This window comes from Dreissena polymorpha, chromosome 4, assembly GCF_020536995.1.
Source record: "Dreissena polymorpha isolate Duluth1 chromosome 4, UMN_Dpol_1.0, whole genome shotgun sequence".
NCBI lineage: Eukaryota > Metazoa > Mollusca > Bivalvia > Myida > Dreissenidae > Dreissena > Dreissena polymorpha.
The window spans coordinates 54,344,378-54,367,404 of record NC_068358.1 but is presented as its reverse complement, the minus strand read 5'-3'; the positions used below and the strand labels follow the sequence as shown (position 1 = coordinate 54,367,404).

The 23,027-nt window shown below is 35.8% G+C and overlaps 1 protein-coding gene across 1 annotated transcript; it reads left to right on the top strand.

Annotated features, from left to right (window-relative positions):
- The first annotated feature begins 11,281 nt into the window (after positions 1 to 11,281).
- LOC127878433 (neuronal acetylcholine receptor subunit alpha-6-like) lies at positions 11,282 to 22,611 on the top strand. The gene is made up of 3 exons (XM_052424957.1): positions 11,282 to 11,417; positions 13,722 to 13,879; positions 21,844 to 22,611. The coding sequence occupies exons 1-3, from the start codon at positions 11,282 to 11,284 to the stop codon at positions 22,609 to 22,611; spliced, it is 1,062 nt and encodes a 353-aa protein (XP_052280917.1).
- Positions 22,612 to 23,027: the final 416 nt, after the last annotated feature.

Here is a 23,027-nt window from a genome sequence, read left to right as displayed (position 1 = left end):
AGAACGTAACGACAATCTAGAGACAACGTGATGCGAACGTCACACACTCGTCCACGTCTGCACTACGCGTTTATTGCGTCAACGAGGTTCTTACTAGGTTTTAGCTACGTCATTACTACGACCATCCCAAGTTCTTACCACGTCCTGATTTGAGCACGTCTTCGCCACGTAAATTTTGAGCATGTTCAAAGTTCACCCACGTCTTTCAAGTCCATGAAGACCGTACCACGCGCAAAGCTGTGTCTACTGCGTCTTCGCTACGTTGTACACGTTCGCACTGCGTCCTGGCATATTTTTGAGGACGTAGTGGGAACGTGGCATAGTGTGACTGGGGTAAAAGCAACCTGAACCGGTTTAATCTGACATCGTACTAATACTAAACGGAATATTATTTATATACAAAGATGTGTTTTAGTATCGCTAATTGTTATGTAATTGCATAGGTTTTTAAGTCAAGAGGGATAAAGAATCCCATCCCAATACACAGTAACGTATAATTTGCATGCTAAAATCACATACTTAAAATGGATAAAAAAGTTGCACACTTTCCTCTCAGATATATCTCATGCGATACTCACGTACAACTGATCATAATTAATAATTGCATGACCCGATTAAAAGAATGAAAATAATAACAACACACCTTTACAATAAGTATATATAACAAGCTTTGCATGTGCGTAGGGTAATTTAATGTATTGAGGATGCGTTTGCATGTGTATTCTTTCTTCCAGCTGATGGTACGTTCGGACAGATAGTCAGTGACCAGTGTATGTTGCCATTCTTGATTTTTTTATTTAAACCAAACTTGTACGAGACACACATATTGGTCATAAAAACATTTTAAACAAATACGCTTTCATGTGTTCAGGATGAAATCTAATTGCTCGTATTATTTATCGGAATTCTGGAACAAACAACAACATTAAAACAAATTCTCAACTGGAAGTATTCGAATGGCGAAATTTTATATGTGATTTCGTATTATGGTACAATTATATGAAGTACCGGTACTTGATTTGTTGAAATTGCCTTTAATATAATTGTTGTGCTCTAAATAATAGTCCATTTTAGGACCATTTGCGTGTTCACTACCTACTTTAGGTTGTTGATGTCCTATATTTTACTGATAACAAACGCTTTTGTTTGATAAAAATGGAAGAGTCAACGATATAGAGAGCTTTATTTCAGGCTAAACTCCCATCGATATTTCAACACATACACATATCAATGTTTAACCTATAGATTGCTATGACGTGCATGGCCAACAAATTCCACCGGGAAAGGGTTACTATGACGGCTGTAACAACTGCGTATGTGGCTTCGATGGACGCGTGAGTATCTGTTTAACCCATTTATGCCTAGCGTCAAGAAAAAAAGGCCTTGACAAACAGCGTAGACTCTGATGAGACGCCGCATGATGCGGCGTCTCATCAGGGTCTGTGCTGTCTGCTTTCAAGAATTTTTGTAAGAAATATTCTAAATATAGAAACAAATATACTAGACATCCCTAATTTTGGAAATAAATTGATCCAATTTAGAAGGATGGGAGAGTCCACTAGGCATAAATGGGTTAAACACTTCTTGCAGTGGGCATATCCCAGAAAATATGAAGGAAAATATAAGCTGAAGGAATTGAAACAAATACGCGGATATAACGATGTTTATTCATTTTATATAGTTTGAATTTAGATGTTTCATATACTTTTGCTTCCGCGCGGAACAGTTCACATGATGTTTGTTTTTGTTTGATTATGTTTATCATATTTTCCCACTTAACTTTTTTTTTATGAAATACATTTAAAAATCATGATGATTGATGCATACAATTTAGCTTTATAATTGTCTTTGCAGCCAACAATCTGTACCATGCGAGCATGTCTGGATGCGACGTTTGGTCCAGCCTGAACATTGAAATGTTTGCAACTCGATTATAAACCACCGTATTATCGTTGGACATTGGTTGCTTTTTGTTTGAAATAGTTAGCTTCATTTCAAGGTTAAAGCCGTATTGAATGCTAGCCAGCCAAGCGGTAACAGATTATTTAAAATGTGCTCATATTCGTTAACATTTTAACGATTATGCATTTAATATCTACGGGCAAACGATAACGTTGTTAAAGTCAATTCAAATGAAGAGTAAATACACAAAATTCATGAACATATCAGTAGACAACAGAGCAAAACGAATATTTTTATGAACAAAAGACATACATGGTAAAAAGTAAAAGCGGATTTTAAAAAAATGTTCTAAAGATGGTGCTTTCATTGTCAGAGGCTTAAATAAAGCTTTCAATTGTTGGACTATATATATCACAAACTTAATGTATCAGAACCTCTTTTCCATAGTGTCATAAATCGCAGCTTTTTATACAGAATTCGCGCCAAAGTACTCTTTTAAAAACTTTTAATCAAAATTTCTACGAAATGAATACCATCAATTAGTAAAGGCCAATTTAATTAATAACGATCATTCTAGTTTCATTAAAGGGAGATGCATAAGGAAAATACTGAAGGAAATGAGCTTTATTTTGAGCTTCAACCGTAAAAAAGCTAAAAAACAATATTAAAAGCCTCAAGTAAAGTAAATCTGAACATGAGAAATGTGGACTCATTTATTCCGGCGATGAAATTTTATTGGTTACAAAAAAATAACTTTCAAGCGATAATGGATAAACATAAAAAATGTATAACAACAATTCCAAACGATTGGACACTTACTTTAGAATCAACTGAATCATTTAATAGCCCCTCTACCACGGTAAAGCAGAACAGCAGTGTACATACAACAAAAATATAAACATACAATAATTTAAATATTAAACAACAAACACAGATAATGTATTAACGATAAATGCGATAAACCATACATACATGATTACTGGACGAGAGTATCTAAAGAAAGATTAATCTGGAAATCGGTGATATGATTTTATTAATACTGTCATACATAATACTAAAGTTAGACAACTGAGATATAAACGTATTCATAAAATTTTTCCAACGAATGAAAACTGGTTTACTTGGAAAGTTAAAGATTCACCTCTTTGTCTTTGCTGTGGGGAATCAGCAACAATCGAGCACTTACTATACGACTCGCCTTATGTAAGTCCATTCTGATACATTTTTCAAACAATTTTCCAGGTATGCAATTAAATTAAATTGATATTGTTTAGGAAAATAAATCTCCAAGAGCTCAACGAAACAGAAAACAATATGCATGTGATATAAACATTAAACATATAATTTCATAGTGCAGCAGTGTATAGGGGAATGACTCTAAACGCACATCCACATGTATTTTTTCTCAAACCTCTGCTGATCAAAACATACGCATTCTAAGAACGAAAAAAAATTCTAGTGTAACATTTGTTTACTGTTCATGTACGCACAGCGTATTACGGCATGGTTGAGACTGGTTATTAAGTAACGAAGAGGAAATTCTAGGAAACGTTCTGTTGTGTATTTACGATCAATGTACCCGAGCAAGTTTCACGGCCGTTAATCACGGGCGCCACTGGTGGAAATTTGCTCGTCACACAGGCCAAAACATCAATTTGCTTTTAAAAACCCTTCCACGTCACACTTTATAAAGGTCGTCAAATTTCCAAATGGTTTGTGATTGTATATTTATGTACATGATTGTTGACGAATTAATCTACGCTGAATCGCAATACATTGTCCGATTTGTATAATAGTGCGAAATATGTCGAAAAAACATAGACACATTACTCACCCTGAAGATTATCTGTGAAAATTTAGAGCATTGGCTCATTAAGTAATGCATCGCAAAATGAAGGTGGCTCCCGTGATTAACGGCCACGAGTTTGTAACCTTTTATACGTATCTCTTTCACCCACAATATAACGTTTTAAGCATTGTAAAATTTGACGCGCATGTGTTGAGGTACGTTTGACACATCAATACGTCTGCTTGTTGTTCAAGCCGGTAAACTGCACTTGTAAGTAAAAGTCTACCCAGCAAGTTTGACTCTTGAGTGCAATAATGAGTGCTATGTGGGGATTATTATACGAGCAGCAACAAGCAACACTTGTGACACTGTTCTGCGTATTAGCTTGATAACATACGCGCTATCGCTCTATTCACTGATTTCACTATGGGCAGCAACTCTGGATGGGAATTCGAGATTGTAGAAGGATCATATGGGTTACCGTCCAGCGGCATTATCGCGGACAAACCATGTCTTTGAGTGCATATTTTCGAGTACCTGGTTCCTATGGACGAATTTGTCACGTGATTTCTCTTCCGTTGCATTTTGAAACAAAGGTCCCACTGCTCAAGTACATATTTTGATACACATTAAGATTGTACTTACGAAGTAAGCTAACTATATCTTCGATACATCCGTGGCATTGATAAATAATCAATGTTAACAAATCGCATAAGTATATTTAGGAACAGGTGCTTGGTCAAGTATTGACGAGGAAGACTGCATAACTGTCAAGCATGCAAGTTTTATTGCGTCAACATCTAACACTGCGAGTGAAAAGTCAGTGTTGGTAGACAGTTTCATTGAATGTATGTGTTTAACCAAAACATGTTGGCTACTTCAAGTCTTTTTATTTCCGTTTGCGTGCATGTATTCCAAAGTTCACCTCCGTAAACGGTAATCACGTGATTATCAAGATGGCGACGTCCATGCCGAGGCCGGTATTTTTCGCCGTTTTATACCCTTTAATAACTTGTATTAGTATTTAAAATCCGCCCACTTTCCAGCCATTTTAGCAAGAAAGTTACTGACGTTTATTTCATAGTAATATCCGCTCTATATCTCGACTTTACTCGGTGCGAAATTTCTTAGCAGGATGACCTTATTAGGGCTCCACTAAGAAAATTTGCGGAAGTAAAGTCGAGATACAAAGCGAATTTAAATACGAAATAAACGCTAATCACTTTTTAACTGATATGGCTGGAAAGTGAGCGTCCTTAACAATTAAACAAGAGTAATAAAGGGTTTAAAACGGCGAAAAATATCTGTCTCGGCGTGGACGTCGCCATCTTGACTATCACGTGATTATCCCCTCTGGGTCACTGCTTGGTTAACAGTTAAAAGTGCAAGAGAGTTTAAACGTACAGTATGTTTAAGAATGTTCATCGCAGTTTGTTACTAGTGTGGTTCACTAGTTTGGTTGTAGAAGGTGATTTGTCGCATATAAGACATAAGAGATGTACACCTTGACTTTGTTTAGTTTTTGCATTCCCATATACCACTTACTTTCCCGACAATACCGCGCACTGTCATTAAAGGCGATAACGCCACACTTGTCGGAATTATACTTCAACTGCAACTGCTTGGAGTACTTGTCACAAATTGATGTCATGCATTTTAGCCCATGGCGGAATATTAATATCAGAATCACATCATCTGAAACGGTCGGTGCACGCATGTTCATATTAAACATACAGAAACCGCATCCACTTTCTGTCAGTTCTTTGGGTTTTTGATGAAATTCAGATACACGATAGGCGATGTTTTGCTTCCCTGCCTGGTCTCCTGTTTAATTTGAAGGGTTCCGGCATTTTACCTTTATTCCTTAAACAACTTGTGATGTTCTTGTACAATGCTGCTAAGGAGCATAGTGGCGTCAAGGCCAGTCTCATTCAACTTGTTTATAAGGCCTTCGTGGCAGACCCGGTCGAAAGCCTGGCGGCAGTCCAGGAAGCAGACGTATTACACGCTTTTGTTTTCACGGGCTTTAACACATTCTCGTGGATTGCAAATTTAGCAGCCGAGTTGCTCCTATAAAACCTCCCTGATGCGCATTTAGCCGCGAAGTCAGTTGGTTCTCGCAGCGTTGCAGAATTATCATTTCATATAGAGATTTAACAAAGAGGAAGTCAAGGATATAACTCGATAGTTGTTTTGGTTGTCTTAACGGTTTGATTGCCCTTTATGAAGTGTTATTATCATCACCACACCCTTTTTTATTTCATCTGGGACATAAACATTTCGCAACATATATGTGAATAAATTTGCTGTGATGGACGAAAGGATGTCTATCACTAGCAGTACATAGCATACGGTGTCACAATCGGCGGCCTTAGCGCTTGGACAATCTTTGATAAATTCCTGCTCGCTCGTCTTTCATTTAAGGAGCATGAACCAGTGCCTTTACAAAAGTATGCGCTACCTAGAATGCGACGATCATAAAACACATTCAACATACAGACACGACGAATTCATTTATTTCTTGAATTATAAATAAATGGTTAGGTATCTTATTTAAAAAAAAAGCTGTTATATCGAAGGACGCTTCAAATTTGCAATAAATACGGTGATCTATTGTCTGTTTTACAACCATTTCAACGAAACTGGGTTGTGAAAACAACGTGTTCTTTTAATTTGTTAATCGCATATCAATCGAGCATGTGTTCGACACATCTAAGTATGAATGTAGACCGTCTGCAAATTCAAATAATGAAAAGCGCGACAATAGTATGACTTATATATATATAAAGGTGTTTTTTCAAATACAAATAATACTATACTGAATCTTATGTGGGTTTGAGTGTTTGGATTTGTGTATTCGAACATTCGTTGATATCCATGTCAATAATAATAGCTGTTTATTTAAACAATGCGTTCAAGATTGACGCCCTGAAATCATTCTTATATAACTTAAAGGGGTCTTTTCATAGATGTTGGCATGCATTGAAGGTTGTCACTGAATGCTTTATATTGATAAATGTAAACATTGGATCTAAAAGGCCACAGTAAAAAACAAGAATAAAATTAAAGGGAAAAAAGTAACCCTAAACTGGGCTCGAACCACTGACCCCTGGAGTGAAAGTCTATCGCTTAGACAACTCGGCCATTCGCACTCATAGAATAAATGATGTATTTTATACTTTATAAAAGCAATCCTTGTAGTATCACAAACTATAAGCCAACAACAAAACTCTCCAAATTATTCAATCGTTTCCCGTTCCAACGCTTTATCATTTTCAGGTTTGTAAATCGTCATGAGATGCATATAATGGGTATTTTAGAGCATGGTAGATGTTTCCCCACAAATATCATAACTACAACCAAAATTTGCGATTCTGAAACATTTTTTATTTATTTTTTTGTCAATTTACCAAAACGTAAAAAGGCCCCTTTAAAAGCTAATTCAATTTTGACGTGCTGTTCTAAAACCATGACAGATTTTAACAAAGCCTCATAATAAATACAATTTAAACACAATCAGTTGTTATTAAAACTAATCCACCTTCGTTTGTATAGCGAGTTCAAATACTTGTCAAATAATCGGAACATTCGATTGTTGTCACAACATGAATACCAGTGTTATGACCACCCAACTATGTGTTGGATTAAATACTAGGAGAAATACCTATAAGTAATATCAAGTATGAATAGATTTATTACCATAAATATTGAAACAGTTTTTAATGAGAATCTTATCGTATGCAGTCTTCGGTGCCTATTAAGGTAGGATTGTAATCAGTGTGGTCAGTCAGGATGGTAATAAAACAAAGTGAAAATCGACCTTCAACATTTGTTATTGCTCATGCAGTCCCGCTTTCCTCTATCACTTCCTTACATTTGATAATATTTAATATATATGTGTAGTCCATGATTTTTTCTGCTACAAAAACGTGAGGATATAACATGTACATGTCCAACATGACAAATAAATAAAAAACACACCTCGATGTCGGCATGAAATAAATAATAAACAAAGATATTGTTGAAATAATGATGTCGTTTCACGTCGGTATTTTCAGAAAGTTGCACAGACATTTTGGATAACATTTTTTTTCCCAAATTGATTGCGCGAATTTAAGACCGCGTGAATAAGCCCCGAATTAAAATAGCGCGGAATGTGTACACCGCGAATTAAAATGGCGCGGAATGCGTACACCGTGAATTAAAATGGCGCGGAATGTGTACACCGCGAATTAAAATGCTTTCACAGGATATGATTATACCTTGTTATGTGTGCACAACTTTCATGTTTTAAGGACGTAGACAATAAGATGGGCTTTATCAAGCAATTATGTTTTAAGTTGATACACATCTGAATTCTGCAGATATTCTTCAGATAAAATAAGTATCCAAATAAATAATGTCACTTTATAAAGTATAGTTCTGGTATCATGTACTTTTATCCAGTCATATTAATCTTCCTATAGTTGAAATCTCGTTTACTTTTTGAAAAATGCAGTGGAGAAAAGTTTAAATATAAAAAATAAATACAGAGGATTAAGTTTATGAAGTTCCAGGTTAAATTTTCTGTGGAGTATTGGATATTATGTCACCCTATAAATGAGGATTAGCGAATAATATATATCGCGTTCTGAGAAACTGGGCATAATGCCTGTGCGTAAAGTAACGTCCCAGATTAGCCTGTGCAGTCCGCACAGGCTAATCATGAACGACACTTTCCGTCTAAACAAGATTTTCGGTAAGAAGGGACTTCCTTTAAACGAAAAATACCATATTGCGGAAAGTGTCGTCCCTGATTAGCCTTTGCGGACTGCACAGGCTAATCTGGGACGACACTTTACGCACATGCATTATGTCCAGTTTTCTCAGAACGCGACAAATGTGTTTCGCCTGGGAGCATTCACACGATCTCTCGCGATAACACCACGAAGCAAAGTATATGTTTTTATTAAGGTTTGTGGTTGAATATAAATGAGTGAAATTATTTACCTGAAACTAAGGATTATTTATTTAAGTTGTAGATCTATCCGAAACAACAGTCTGTGATTGGTATTTTTCATCTTTTGGGCTACTTATCAACCAGAATTCGACCCTGCGAGCTACATGGAATATTTTGTTCTGGTCCACAATTTAAATTGAAAGAGGATGCAAAATTAGTTGAACACATTAAGATGAGTTGGGGTACGGGCTTAACATGACATAATTTGTCTCTTAAGCAAGTGATTACGCGGCTTTTCTTAAGGAGCGCACACGGGACAAACCATTGTCCGTTAAATGGTTTAAAGGCTTGCGCAGCAGGTGCTACGTCGGGATCAGATGGGATTATGTTAAAGACAGGCTGGTCTAATTCAAGCATTTTTCTTGAATATTTACAATCACACTTCATCAAGTATATTCACAGATCTGATCCATGTCAGCAAATTATCAAAATATTTGACTGCCACAAATATCACATCCATGTCCCTGTATTGGAATGGGCACATTAAAACAACATAATTTTGTTTGTCCTTCCAGCACATACATCATACGTGCTTAAACTCATTGACGTAGGCTGCTATGGACCTCTGCAGAAAATGTATATCAATGCATATAAAAAAAAATTATAAGAAAATATCAATCTTAAAAAATCACAAGATACAATATTGCAGCATTGGCATCAAATGCATATGTGACAGCATTACCCGTGAATAACCTCAGGACTGGCATATTTCCATTTACTAGAAATGTGATAAGTTCTGACATGTTCAAGCCATCCATTCCAAAGGTTGTCCATCAAGAGAACACCGCGGTGTCTGACATTGAGCCATGCATTGACAATTTTTTACAACTGCTGAAACGTTATTGAAATAAAGAAATGTCAGAAAATAACGAGTGATTGCGTATATCAAGAAATGTTATCACAGCCTATAACACGTTCCAAAGAAACACTAGTCTCTCCAATCAACAAAAGAAAACACAATTTATTCTGAAATCTGCGATAGTCTGTCTTCTGAAGATGATGTTCATGAAGAAGACAAATGCTGTGTATGTGCATGCAAACTTTTTTCAACCCAAGGAACGGAAAAAATGTGCTTCCCTTGTGTTTACAAAATTGGCACAATGAGATTAATCAAACAGTGGACATTGGACATACTTGATTTATTGCTGCAAACAGAAGGTTGTTATGCGGAATGATGCCTTTGAATGCCCATGTCATAAAAGTGAAGAGTAAAAATACTAAAATGGAGATAGAGACATACATTTGATAAAATTAATTAGTTATTTATCAATTTTTAATGTTCGTTTTCTAGTTTCATAAAAAAAACTGAACAAAATTAGCTTCCGAATTGCGAAGTAAACAACTGAAGGGTTCGAAAGCAGATACACTTTGTTTTGGCGAACATGTTAGTTTTACCTGATATGGTGGTGCTGGAAACTTGCCCAAATCTGTTATTAAAAGAGGATTTACATAACAATAAAATTTGTCAGTTATGTTTAAACAAGATATTTATCACATAAAATTCTTAAAAAAATATGTTTCACTATTTCCAATTTTATATTTAACATGTCAAACATTAAGAGGTTCGAAAGATTACATATTATAACATATACCATATAGACCATAGGGTTGGAAGTTGGAATCGATATATTCGCATATAATTACTTTTTATTTTGCCACCAAAGCTTCATATTTTATTCCGAGCATTTACCAATACGAACGCCATTGTTCACATAACTAGTAAAGTGGCCTGGTCTTTTGTCACTAAAGCTTAATATTTTGATCCAATTTTTCGTCAATAAGAATGCCATTGTTTGAATAACTGGTAAAGTGGCTGACCGTTTAACCTTTGCTGCGGTCACATCTAAGATTATTTGTACATTTTTTCCAGTTTAGTCCGGTTTCATGACGTATGAGTAAATAACTTTGTGTTATGGTGGCTGAATTCTGCCTTATTGTTCGGGTGAGTTTGCAGGCTGGTATGTCGCCAACACGAAAACACGCACGAATACGGTATATTTTTACTACACCCGCCAATATGACAAAATGAAGTTACTTGTTATTTAGTTATGTCCACCCGACGACGAATATTAAACCCGCCAAAATACAAGAACGACAACTCGGATTCACCAACAAGAAAACGTTATTACCCACCAAAACAAAAATTCACAAACTAATTATGATGATCAGACACTCTAAATGAGTTTTCGTTCTTGTTTGTCCGCTGGTTTGAGTGCCGCCAACACGCGCAAACGTCCGTACGACACAAATTCGTGCAGATGCGACGAAAAAGACTATTTTCAATTTTTGTGTTGGCGCACTGGTAGGTTTGCGGGCGCCAAAGCGACCATCCGCCTTATGAACGAACAACACATATCCTTATTGAGTTGTAATATATATTTTTGTGACACTGGCATATTGACAGGTGTGAACGTTTTACATAATGTTCATGGCATTCCGATGGTCCATACGGGATTCCGTAATTCTCTACTTAGGAGAGGTCTTATTCAATAAATAGTACCATTATTGAAATATTAAACTAGACCAAATTCATCAATATGGTTGTACGCATATCATATTTTCAGAAAATGTTTAAAGCCATTTTCGCTGTGATGATTTTGATTGGACGTACGCCTTACGCGACATGTCAAACCGCAGCGAATGTAAAGGCTCTTAGAACAAAACTGTTCACCACGGATGGATACGAACCTAGAGTGCGACCCATTGACGACCAGTCGTTGCCAATAGGTAGTTCTTTTTTTTGTTACACCTTCTTTCGAAGATATATTGGATCATAGAATCATGTGTCAAACGAATTTCAACTGGTTTTAAGTCTTTTTCGGTTTAATTTGAGCTTTATGTACTAATAAAGTAATCTTGATTTGATAGTGAATTTGTGTCCTTTGTAAAATGGTAAAGCATGTTTTTATGAAATTTCAACGTAAGTTCTAAACAGAGAAAATTGGGTAAAAAATACGTTTTTATCAAGTTTGCAAACCATCGTGTGGTCATACACTTATTAATATATTTTATTTGCGTTATCTCTAAGATAAAATCTTCGGTATTTGATTGCTAATTAGCATCATTTACCGTAGTCATGTTTCTCGTTGACATAAATGAGGTGACGTAAGCCACATACAAATTGAAAACAACTGCATACCAATGTCTGGCATGGACTGATACTTTTCGAAAATTGATTCTGACTATGGTGACTTCGCCTCCGAGGTGTTCTGGGCACAGATCAACAATACTTCGTTTTCTGAAAAAAATGCGGATACTTTTATTAAATAATTAACAAGCAACAAACGAGCTTCCGCTGATTACTGATTCAAAATGCATTGTCGCGCATACAAAAAATGAAGAAACTTATGGCCTTCGATCATATTTAAACTGAAGACAGAGACAATTGGCTGACAACAGATTTTCGTTTATATGTAGGAATACTCTGTAGTCAACCACTCAATAGTTGAATGCCTATGAGAAGCTTACATTATAAAGGACAAATGGCTTAGTAAATATCGAAACATATTTTCAGTTTATTACACGATCATGTCGTCATGGAAAACTTTTAGATATACATAGTTTTTACAAAATCAATTAAGCTTAAAATACTCATATGTTCTCATTTAGCTTTCACAGAAGTAAATATTAAGCGGTTGTTGATATGGTAATGCATAATGATCACCAATGTTCGCAAAAGATGCACTGCTTTTTACGAATATATTATCTATTTTATTATTAACATTTTTGTTTAGAATTAAAATTGCGTCATTATGTACTATTCTCTTTTACAACGCAAATGAAGTTATTGGACAGAAGAATTATTTTTCGCTTTGCGTGGGTTAAAGCCGTTATTTAAACTATTGTCAAATTTATAAACCATGTTAAAATCAAGTCTTGTTATGAATACTTTAAGTCGGGTTAGGATTAAGGTATGGGTTAAGGCTAACCCTAATCCAAATCCGACTCCTCACCCTAACCCTTACCCTCTAACCCCTTCCCCATGCGCATTACAATACCATGCCTCGCTCGTTGTCGTTGTCCGCTTCCCACTACAAGTTGTGTAAACAACGCAACAAAAACCATAACTCCATTATTAAGGAGTAAAACACTCTTTGCATACATACTTCGACAATCAAGGTAACCGAAAAGTCCACAATTGTCTTTCATCTTCATTACGGCCCTCAATGTAATCGTTCATCTAATGACGATAAGACGTAGAACATTTCCTGAAAAACATATGGTATCCGTGAACTCAGTAAGCGCTTATGGGCCATCTTAGCACCTGGTGTTTCATTTTAGAAATCAACGAGGCTTATGTTTTTTGTAAACAATGCAACCAATATCTGATGGTATGACGTTCACGGGCTTTATCGGCAGAACTGTTAGATGAAAGAAGATGCGAGCATTTGAAAACGGTTTAATTTAATATTATTTCCACATATTGTACCTAGGCTGCCTTTCACTTTGCATAAAACAGAATTGAAAATAAGGAAGACAAAGGCTCTACAATACATAGCAGGTCTGTCATGTTCATGTTCTTCGGTTCTTCGTTCTTGCATTGAATGTAATGTTAAAATTTCAACGGCTCTAGTAAGCGATTGTTTGACCGGTTTCTGCGAAATACATATTTTTCCCGTCCTTTTCCACTGCCTCCGGTAGCCTTTTAAGTTTCCTTTCAAAATTTATCTCTAAATAAAATCTCCTGCTTCGTTCTTCACTTAATAAAAAGTCAACTACACTGCCTTCCCTAGAGGCTAATGGTGCCTTTTAATTGCAAGCTCTGCCACTACGTGTCCCCACTTATTGTCTTTGGAATAATAATGGAAATTCACTTACCTTCCAGACAAAATGAAAGCATCTTATCACTCGTTTTCTAAAGTTTACCATTATCATGTGACCTACATAATCATGTATGCACCCCACAATATCAGTTGTCATAAAAATAAAGTTTCCTGTACATGTATGTAATCGGTAAAGTACAATCGCTGCCAGAAGTGTCGCGGTGACGACAAAAATGTAATCATCGTTATTTGATCCTTTTATTTACAGCAATAACCGTAGACCTTTATCTACTCGCCATTAATGATCTGAGTGAAGTCAGTGAAACGTTGAAAACAACGGCATTCCTAGGTCTCGAATGGGAAGACGCGTTTCTAAGATGGACTCCGGCCAGTTATAATAAAACTGAGTACGCCTTTTGGCCACAGGTAAACATACATTTGTAATGTGTAATCCTTAGACCTTCCTAAATACATTTATTAAAATTATTAAACAGGAACCAGGATCGAGCGCAGCAATCCGCTTGCACATGATTTATATCTCACCAACATGTCCACGGCAATTGTGAACCCAATGAGCACATATTTTACACGTGCATTGTTATCTACGTTTGCATTATGTTTTGTTCGAGCTCGTTTAGCACGAGTTGAATTAAACCCATAATAGTCGTTTAACCATTGAACCTTAAATATCGCTTCAAGATCAGAATTTAATTTATATAAATTATTCATACATAAAGGTCACTAATACGGTATTGGCGAACTATACATAGGTCTGATCGATAAGCGGTCTTTACTAGAACTGTCACTGTCGTGGCGCGACTGACATTGCACCAAAGTTGCAATGACGGCGCATTCAGCTTATTGAACAATGATTTATCGTTTCCCGTATACAACATTCACTCAATCTAGAAGTTTTAAAGAAAATAGATTGAAAAGGTAATTCGACCAACTAAAAACTCCATATACATTAAGCTAGAGTGATGTATTGTTTAGGCTCTGTATTACCTCACATCTTTAAATCTTTATGCGTATGAAGTTTTAAGTCCGAATATATAACGTATGCTCCGGACAAATACAACGTGGTATTATCAATACATTTGAATTTAAAATGTTGGTCTTTACGTCATACATTATTATTAAATGGCATGCAAGTCAGTAGATGATTAAGCATCCACAAACGTCACGGACGGTTGGTTCCAAGCCGATTCTATTGTACCTTATTACATCTTTAAAAGTGAAACAATGCATTCAATACCCCATTCTATACATAGATGGTGACGTCACTACGTTATCACCTCTATACTTAGACGCATCACGCACCTCCATTTGGAGGCATTTATGACTACGACACAAAGAAGTCCGCGGATGAATGAAGAATTTGCTTTATAAGTAAACTTTCATGTTATGATTTAAAATTTAAGTATAATTTTGTTCAGTCTTATGTAAGTATCAATTAAAATTTTCGTAAGTTTTCAACAATTTCGCTCTTTATTCATTTTTTTTTAACTGTACTTTCACTTTCGGTTGTATAACAACATGTATCCTTTATTGACGTAAGTTTGCAATGAAATAGCGTTTTCAAAACCGCTTAAAAAGTTTCAGAAGGTGTATCTGATGCATGTTATGAATAGACACAATGTCATAGCTATATTGCCGACTAGTATGGAAACAATTTGGTATTTCAAGTGGCTCCATTTGAATTGCAAGAGAAGTTCAAATTGACTTGTTCAGTTTGTTAAATTTTGACACCCTAATTATATATTTTTTTTATAAGTGCCTGATAGATTTTATTCTTTAAATAATTGAGATCAATGAAAATTTTAGTAAACGCACAGCATTGATGTTCTATGATGGTCATTTTTTAGTGGAATAGTATGTTACAATAAAACAATTATAACTATTGTATAAATGAATTTAGATTAGGTGTCATCTTTAAATGGGGTAGTAATTCATTATATGAGATAAGCACATTACATAGTTGAAAAATAAATAACACTTTAATGACTTACCATAGAAAAATAAAGTAGCATAGAATATGTTGAAGGTCATAAAATGTAAAACTGAAATTGAAGAAGCTTTACAAATATTTTACACTGACAACACTGCTGGTTTTCCAAAAAAAAATTCCTTCCTATCTACCTGCCCTAGTTTTTTGGGGCAAATTTAAATATTATTAATATAATTGAGTTAAATTATTAAAATATCAATATGTTTTGATTACATTAGCTTATTATATTATTAATAATAAATACTTTGCAAGGAAAGTCCAATTCTGTTTTAATAAGTCTTAATTAGGTACTAGTAAAATTGAAAATATCAGTGACATCCAAAACTTGGCTTATATGCGTATGAATGCATATTTTCTTTGACAGTTACATAGTACCCTATTTAATTGGATTAAAAACAACAAAAAACTATAGTTTTACAACCCAGCCCAAGTTGACTCAAACTGAATTAATTCATCAATTGATCCTATTTAATTATATTAAAAACAACATGTGTAAGATTTTGAGAATATCCCATGTATTCCTCTAGTATTCCTCTAGTACACCAACATGCACGTCTTTCTAATGATTTACAAGCACTCCTTAAACAGTTTAACAAAAATAATGAATGATTAATCCAAAGAAAACAACAAACAAGCTGCTTCATATAAAAAGTTTATTACATAAGATTACATAAGCAAAATAATCATTTTGATAATAAATCAAGATTATACTTCAACCAAACCATTATAAATTTATTGTGGGGTGGGGGGGGGGGGTAATGTAAGCACTAAAACTAAAATGGGGGAAATGTCAGGGGAGGGAACATCTTTGGGCGGGCGTCCGGAATTCCTGCTAAGGGCGACAGTGTTGTTAATGTGTCTTTAGAAGAAATAACTGAAGGAAAGTACTTATTGGTGTATGCCCATCCAGAAGCATTTCTGAGCATATCAATTGGAACAGCAATATTGAATGCATTTGAAAGAGATATAACTGTTTCATGAATTGCTTTTGTTGAAGCCCACAAGTCATGGTCCTTTAATGGTAGCTTTCCTATAAGGGAATTTTATACTTATTTTTTACTCAACAATCTAGCTCTTTTGTCATAAAATGAGAAGTTTTATTATCAAACAGGTTTTGTGTTTGAACCTCACACATTTTATAATACCAAAGTCCCATCATACAATCATCATCACAATCAGCAGCAGCATTATCATATTCATCATCATCATCGTTAGCAGCAGCATCATTGTGTTGTATTATCAGAATTCAATACAAATACAAACACAACCATTACAACTCTTACTACTACTACTACTACTACTAATTAATTAATTATCTACTACTACAACAAGAACAACAACTACGACTACTACTACTGATCTTACTTCTACTACTACTAGTCTACTACTACTACTACTACTACTACTACTACTACTACTACTTCTACTACTACTACCACCACCACCACCACCACAACCACCACCACCACTACTACTACTACTACTACTACTTCTACTACTACTACTACTACTACTTGGTACACCAGAACTTGTTGTCCATGGAGACGATAATGAGAACTCCCAGAGTATTGATCGAACCCTCGCCCAGCGGACATCATTCTCTACACCATAGCGACCATGAATTAATATTTGATGCAATGTACAACATAATTCACCTTATTACACAAAACATGGAATACACAAAATGAATGAAAATGCTTTAAAATAAATGCAAATTTGAAGTTTGAAACAAAACAACCTAAGCAATACATAATAAGAAACACTACATTATTGAAACACTGATACCATGAACATTTTAGGGTGTAACACCTTATGTACCAGACCTTTTATGTACTACCGGCACTTTGAAACTTTACGTACCACCTACATAAAATATAGGTGTTATTTCCATTCATTCATAGCAGTCCTAATGAATTAAGGTCATTCTCTAAACATGCTTAAAGTCTAAAGAAGGAAATACAGTCCAAACTACCCGAGCGACCGCCTGTTAATAGCGACCAACAGTCAATAACGACCACACCGATTTCCTCCCGAACGATTTCACTATATATTGAACCTGCGAATAAAGCCCACCTGTGAGCAAAGACCAACGACCACCCTTTTACATTCCCAAATCTCCATTTTGATAGCTTACAACGACCACTGCAATCATAAAAATCAACGATTTCGCAACTTTCAAAATTAAAATGGCCACCAGGACGCTGCGTAGTCACGTGATACACATCTTACCTGTGGACTCGTCGGTCGCTATGGAGATATTGGCAAGTGACAGTTTATTGCACTCGATAGCAGTTGTTTGTTTATTTAACATGCATTGCTAATTGGTAGTCGCCTGCTTCTTTTATGCATTTGACAGTTTGTCAAAAGTGTAAAAATTTGCCTTTGTATTTAAGTGACTCGCGATTAATGTACTAATTGCCGAAAATATCAAAGACAAATTTTTGGCTTTCATAAACTCATTAAGGAAATTAACGGTTTCATATCATTTACGATGCCTATTAAAGACAATCATTTTGAAAGTCATTCTCTTCTTAAATTTCTCCGTAATAAGACGTTCATAGATTATAGAAAAGTAACTTGTCAGTTCAAGTTAACCATCGTGGCTTCCAAGCGTAAGTTCTTGACGTTGGAAGAACGCATTAAGGTCATTTGTTTGTTAGGTAAAGGACACAGTTGTAGACGAGTGGCTAGTGATCTTGGTGTAGGAAAAACTTAAATTCAGAGCATTTTAAAGCGTAAACATGAGATTATGGACGAATTCGAGGAGAACGTAAACTGTGAAAGTAAACGCCCTAAGCGTGAGTCGGAATTCGCGTCAGTGAATGACTTCCAGTGCATAAGTGGTTTGTTGACGCAAGTGCAAGGCTCTTGCCTGTGTCTGGACCTATGATCCAGGAGAAAGCCTTGTAGGTTGCGTGTGAGTTAAGATATTTGGACTTGTAAAACAAAACTGTGTTTTCAATCCTTATTTCATTATACATGCATAAGTATTCAAACATTTAAACAATAGAGCACATACATAGATAAGGTACCTGTTAAAAAACTACTAGCATATTTTGCAAAGTTTCGATCGACCCTGCGAATAAAGACCACCTGTGAACAAAGACCACAACGACCAAATCCCTTGAGTGGTCTTTATTGACGGGTTGGACTGTAATTTCATTTTTTTACAGTTTGAACATTAAGATCATTCTCTCTTCTCTTCAAAGTATCACATTTCAATTATACAATATAATACAAACATTTTAGACTTTATAATCCTTAGTCAGGATAAGATAAGAGACAAATGAATTTTTATAATTTACTTCAATTTCAGGTAAGACTAATAAATCATTTATTAAGTACTACATGTACTTGGGCTAATAAATTAAACTAAGACACTCAGTGACACTTAGACAATCTGACAAAATATAAAATCTATGGCCAATATAGATCTATAAGTCTAAATTCATAAATACTATCACACAAAATACATTTCATCAATAACACACATTCATATGAAATTAGTTATCTCTTTATATTATAACTATGGTACATAAAGTGTCAGATAGTGGTACATAAAGTGTCGGTACATAAACGGACTGGTACGTAATGTGTGACATTCAACATTTTAAAAATCAGTTAACAATATATGGACTTCATTGTTTTGCATATACGCATTCAAAGCATATTTATTAAAAATTAAAACACACTGTTCATGGCTGTATCTTTTTATTTATACATGCATCAACTATTCTGGTTATTAATACATTTTTAAAATTATATATAAACAAGAGCACCACATTATGGGTGCCAAGCTAGGCTGCGGTGCAGTTTTGAATAAATGAAATTTATTAAAAGAATTTTTAGAGGTTAGTGACCTTGACTTTTGACCGAGTGACCCCAAAATGGGTGTGGTGTGTAGAAATCATCAAGGTGCATATACATGTGAGGTTTCAATGTTTTAGGTGGAAGCACTTTGATTTTTGAGCCTATGTAAAGGTTTTAGCACGACGCGGATGTCTGACGACGAGCTGTCTATGACAATACCTAGGGTTTTCCCCGAAAACAGCCGAGCTAAAATTGAGCGCCATTAGTCCAATTTTTTGACGCTCTTAAATATTAAGCTACTTTTTATATGGGTAATATTTGTAGCAAAGAATTTAGCCCATATAAAAAGTATCTCTAAATTCTTTGCGTGTCTTATAAATAAGACTAGAGCGCCATATAAATTAAATGGAAAACATACATTATGTCATTGTCAAGAAAAATAAAGCTGTAAAAATCTCACCTGCTCGTCTTTGATGTTGCAATTAGCACATTCAGCATTTTCAGTATCTACTAAATAAATATATGAAAGTGCCAAATGTCCAAGATACCATGACGTCCTCCTCAAAATGTTAGATCCTTTGAACTCCATTTATTTTATCCCTGATTAATCCTCTCACACATGAGGCCTACATGTAAGATTCCTTGTAATGTTCACAGCGTTTATTTTAAATTGTTCACGTTTTCAAATTTTAGCAGGTATTTAATTATAAATATTTATTTATGATTTTGATTTATTTACTATTTCGAAGAAACAGTCTTGCAACGTGTTTAGTTAGTCTAAGTTACGTGTTTAGTGATTCTTACAAACAATAAACTGACATAAAAAGTGGCTCCTTTTGAAGCACAAACTGCATCCGTGTATATATTACAGCTGGCCCGGTTTGATGGGGCCTGTTTTTGATAATAATTAATTACCATTTTTCACTTCCGTGTTTATTATGTTCACCAACGCCATGATGGAAAAAAGTCCGTTTCCCACAATCCTTAGCGCGCATTCACACAGGTCAGTAAGACCGGTGTGACACAATGTTCAATACCCTGGTATACAAATCCTTCGGTAGGTTAAAGCGAGATTATACGTTTTTTACATGTGTTCAATTGTAATATATTGATAACATATGTTACAATAACACAAAAAGGCAACACAAATTATTCATTGAAGACTAATTTCATAAAAGTGCAAAGACAAATTAGCGCCCCGAGCCGATTGTGACGACGATATTTCGTACATATTTTCCTACAATAACCGATTCATTCGTCTTTTTATAAGGATCGGACTTAGTGTTCGTGTGTCGTATGAATAGATATCGCTGCAGGAAATTAAAATGATCCTTAAAAAAAATTGTGTCGTATGAACGAATCTGCACTAAAAATAAATTTAAATTCACATCGTTCATGCATGATATACATGCTGACGAAATCAACTGTACATGCATTTTCGATTTCAGAATTAAATATCTGGTTTATTTCGCATTTTTTACACATTTTCTTCTTAACTTTAATTTGATTTATATTGAAATATATTTATACTTAGTTTGTTTTACACAATTTATATAAATTAATAAATATTTGACAAAATCGTATAATCTCGCTTTAAGTGATAATACACTTTTCAATTTCCAGTTAGTCACCTGGTCCGAACCTATAGCTTTCTCGGCAAATAGTCCCATGAATTCATAAATGGCTTGGATAACAAGAGGTGAAACACATTATTGTCCCCTACCGGTGAAACCGGAGGGGACTTATGGTTTGCGCTCTGTGCGTCAGTCTGTCTGTCAGTCGGTCTGTCAGTCCGTCACACTTTTCTGGATCCTGCGATAACTTTAAAAGTTCTTCATATTTTTTCATGAAACTTGAAACATGGACAAATGGTAATATGGAGATTATTCACGTCAATTCATGTTGTTCCTACGTCAAGAATTATGGTTGCTATGGCTACAAATATAAAAAAATACAGACAGTAGTGGATTTTCACCGGTAGGGGAACATATTGCTTGGCAATCTCTTGTTCATTTGGATATCTATTCTTCCTTAATCATTGAACAGGGCGACGTATGGAAGCCGGACATTGCCTTGAAGAATTCTAATCTTGATTACAAGGAACTTGGTGTGCCCTCCCTCAATGTTAAAAACCAATATGACGGATTAATTACTTGGTTTCCTTTTCACGTACGTATTTGGTGATTTACTGAAACAAAATTAATACACTTGAATGATTAAATATGTCTTTGCGGATATCCATTTTGAGAAAGAAACGCCTTTTCATTTAACACATATACTTGCATTGTGTGTACACGTCGAATTACATTGGAAACAGAGATTTCTAAAATGATAAAACAAATTAATAAACCTACCTTAGGTATTTGTATTTCATTATTGAAGGTGTTTGAATCCACCTGTTCAATTGACATCAAAAACTTCCCATTCGATCAACAGACGTGCTACCTGAAGTTTCAGGCTTGGAGTTATGCGATTGATGAGGTAATGTGTATTTGTCAGAAATTTAAAACAGTGTTGAAGCGTTTCTCAGATAGCAAATGAATCGTTTACATTCTTATTATCTGTATTTTAGGTTGAAATGGTTGGTGGATCGAAGGGAATCATCATGGACTACTACGAAGCAAATTCGGGTTGGGATATAATTGACTCCAGTTGGAGTGTTGATACAGAAACCGGTGACAGCACCATAAACTTTTCCATCAGACTACGACGCAAACCACTGTACTTTATGCTGTCTGTTATCTTCCCTATCATAGCACTAGCCATTTTGAACCTCTGTGCTTTCCTGTTGCCGAATGAATGTGGAGAAAGAGCAGGCTACGCCATAACGGTGTTTTTGGCGTTCGCTGTCTTCCTTACCATTGTTTCTTCATCTTTGCCACAAAATTCTGAATCTGTGTCATTGGTTGCGATCTTTCTCATTATCCAAACTACCTGCAGCACATTGATAACAATCTTAGTACTGGCCCTTCTGCGCCTGGGTAGTTTTGATGAAAAAGATGAAAAGGTTGCCGTTCCTCGTGTTCTGACTTTCTTAATGCGAAAATTGAAATGGAAATCTCGATCCAAATGTTCCAAGGTAGAAACGGAAAAAGATGGCAAAATGCATGACTCACAGAGCTCATTGCCGGATGCGTCCGAGTCCAAAGTGTCCAGGATAGAAATGCCGACACAATTGCATGAAAACAGATTGTTTAAAGAGGCTTCTACTGTTGACGAATTCTCGTGGAAAGAAGTCGTCGTCTTTCTGGACGTCGTGCTATTTGTGATATTTGCAATCATCCTCACTACATCGTTGCTTGGCTGTTTAGTAGGAGCCCAACGAAACGCTGTGAATTGAAATACAGACAAATAAACGGACGGACAGACGGACGGCTGGACGGACTGACAAACAGACAGACAGACAGATAGACAGGCAGATAGAAAGACACGATAGACAGACAGACACGATAGACAGACAGATACACACAGACAGACAGACAGACAAACAGACAGACAAACAGACAGACAGACAGGCAGGCAGGCGGGCGGGCGGGTGGGCGGGCGGGCGGGCGGGTGGGCGGTCAGGCAGGCAGGCAGGCAGGCAGGAAGGCAGGCAGGCAGGCAGGCAGACAGACAGACAGACAGACAGACACGATAGACAGACAGACACACACACAGACAGACAGACATACGGACGGAAAGACGGACGGACAGACAGACAGACAGACAGGCAGGCAGGCCGGCAGGCAGGCAGGCAGGCAGGCAGGCAGGCAG

Bases quoted from the DNA above. Each gene is read 5' to 3' on its own strand.
- LOC127878433 (XM_052424957.1), top strand. From the start codon at position 11,282: ATGATTTTGATTGGACGTACGCCTTACGCGACATGTCAAACCGCAGCG. The intron at 11,418-13,721 runs GTAGTTCTTTTT...TTTTATTTACAG, and splicing joins CGACCAGTCGTTGCCAATAG to CAATAACCGTAGACCTTTAT. The intron at 13,880-21,843 runs GTAAACATACAT...TCTGTATTTTAG, and splicing joins AGTACGCCTTTTGGCCACAG to GTTGAAATGGTTGGTGGATC.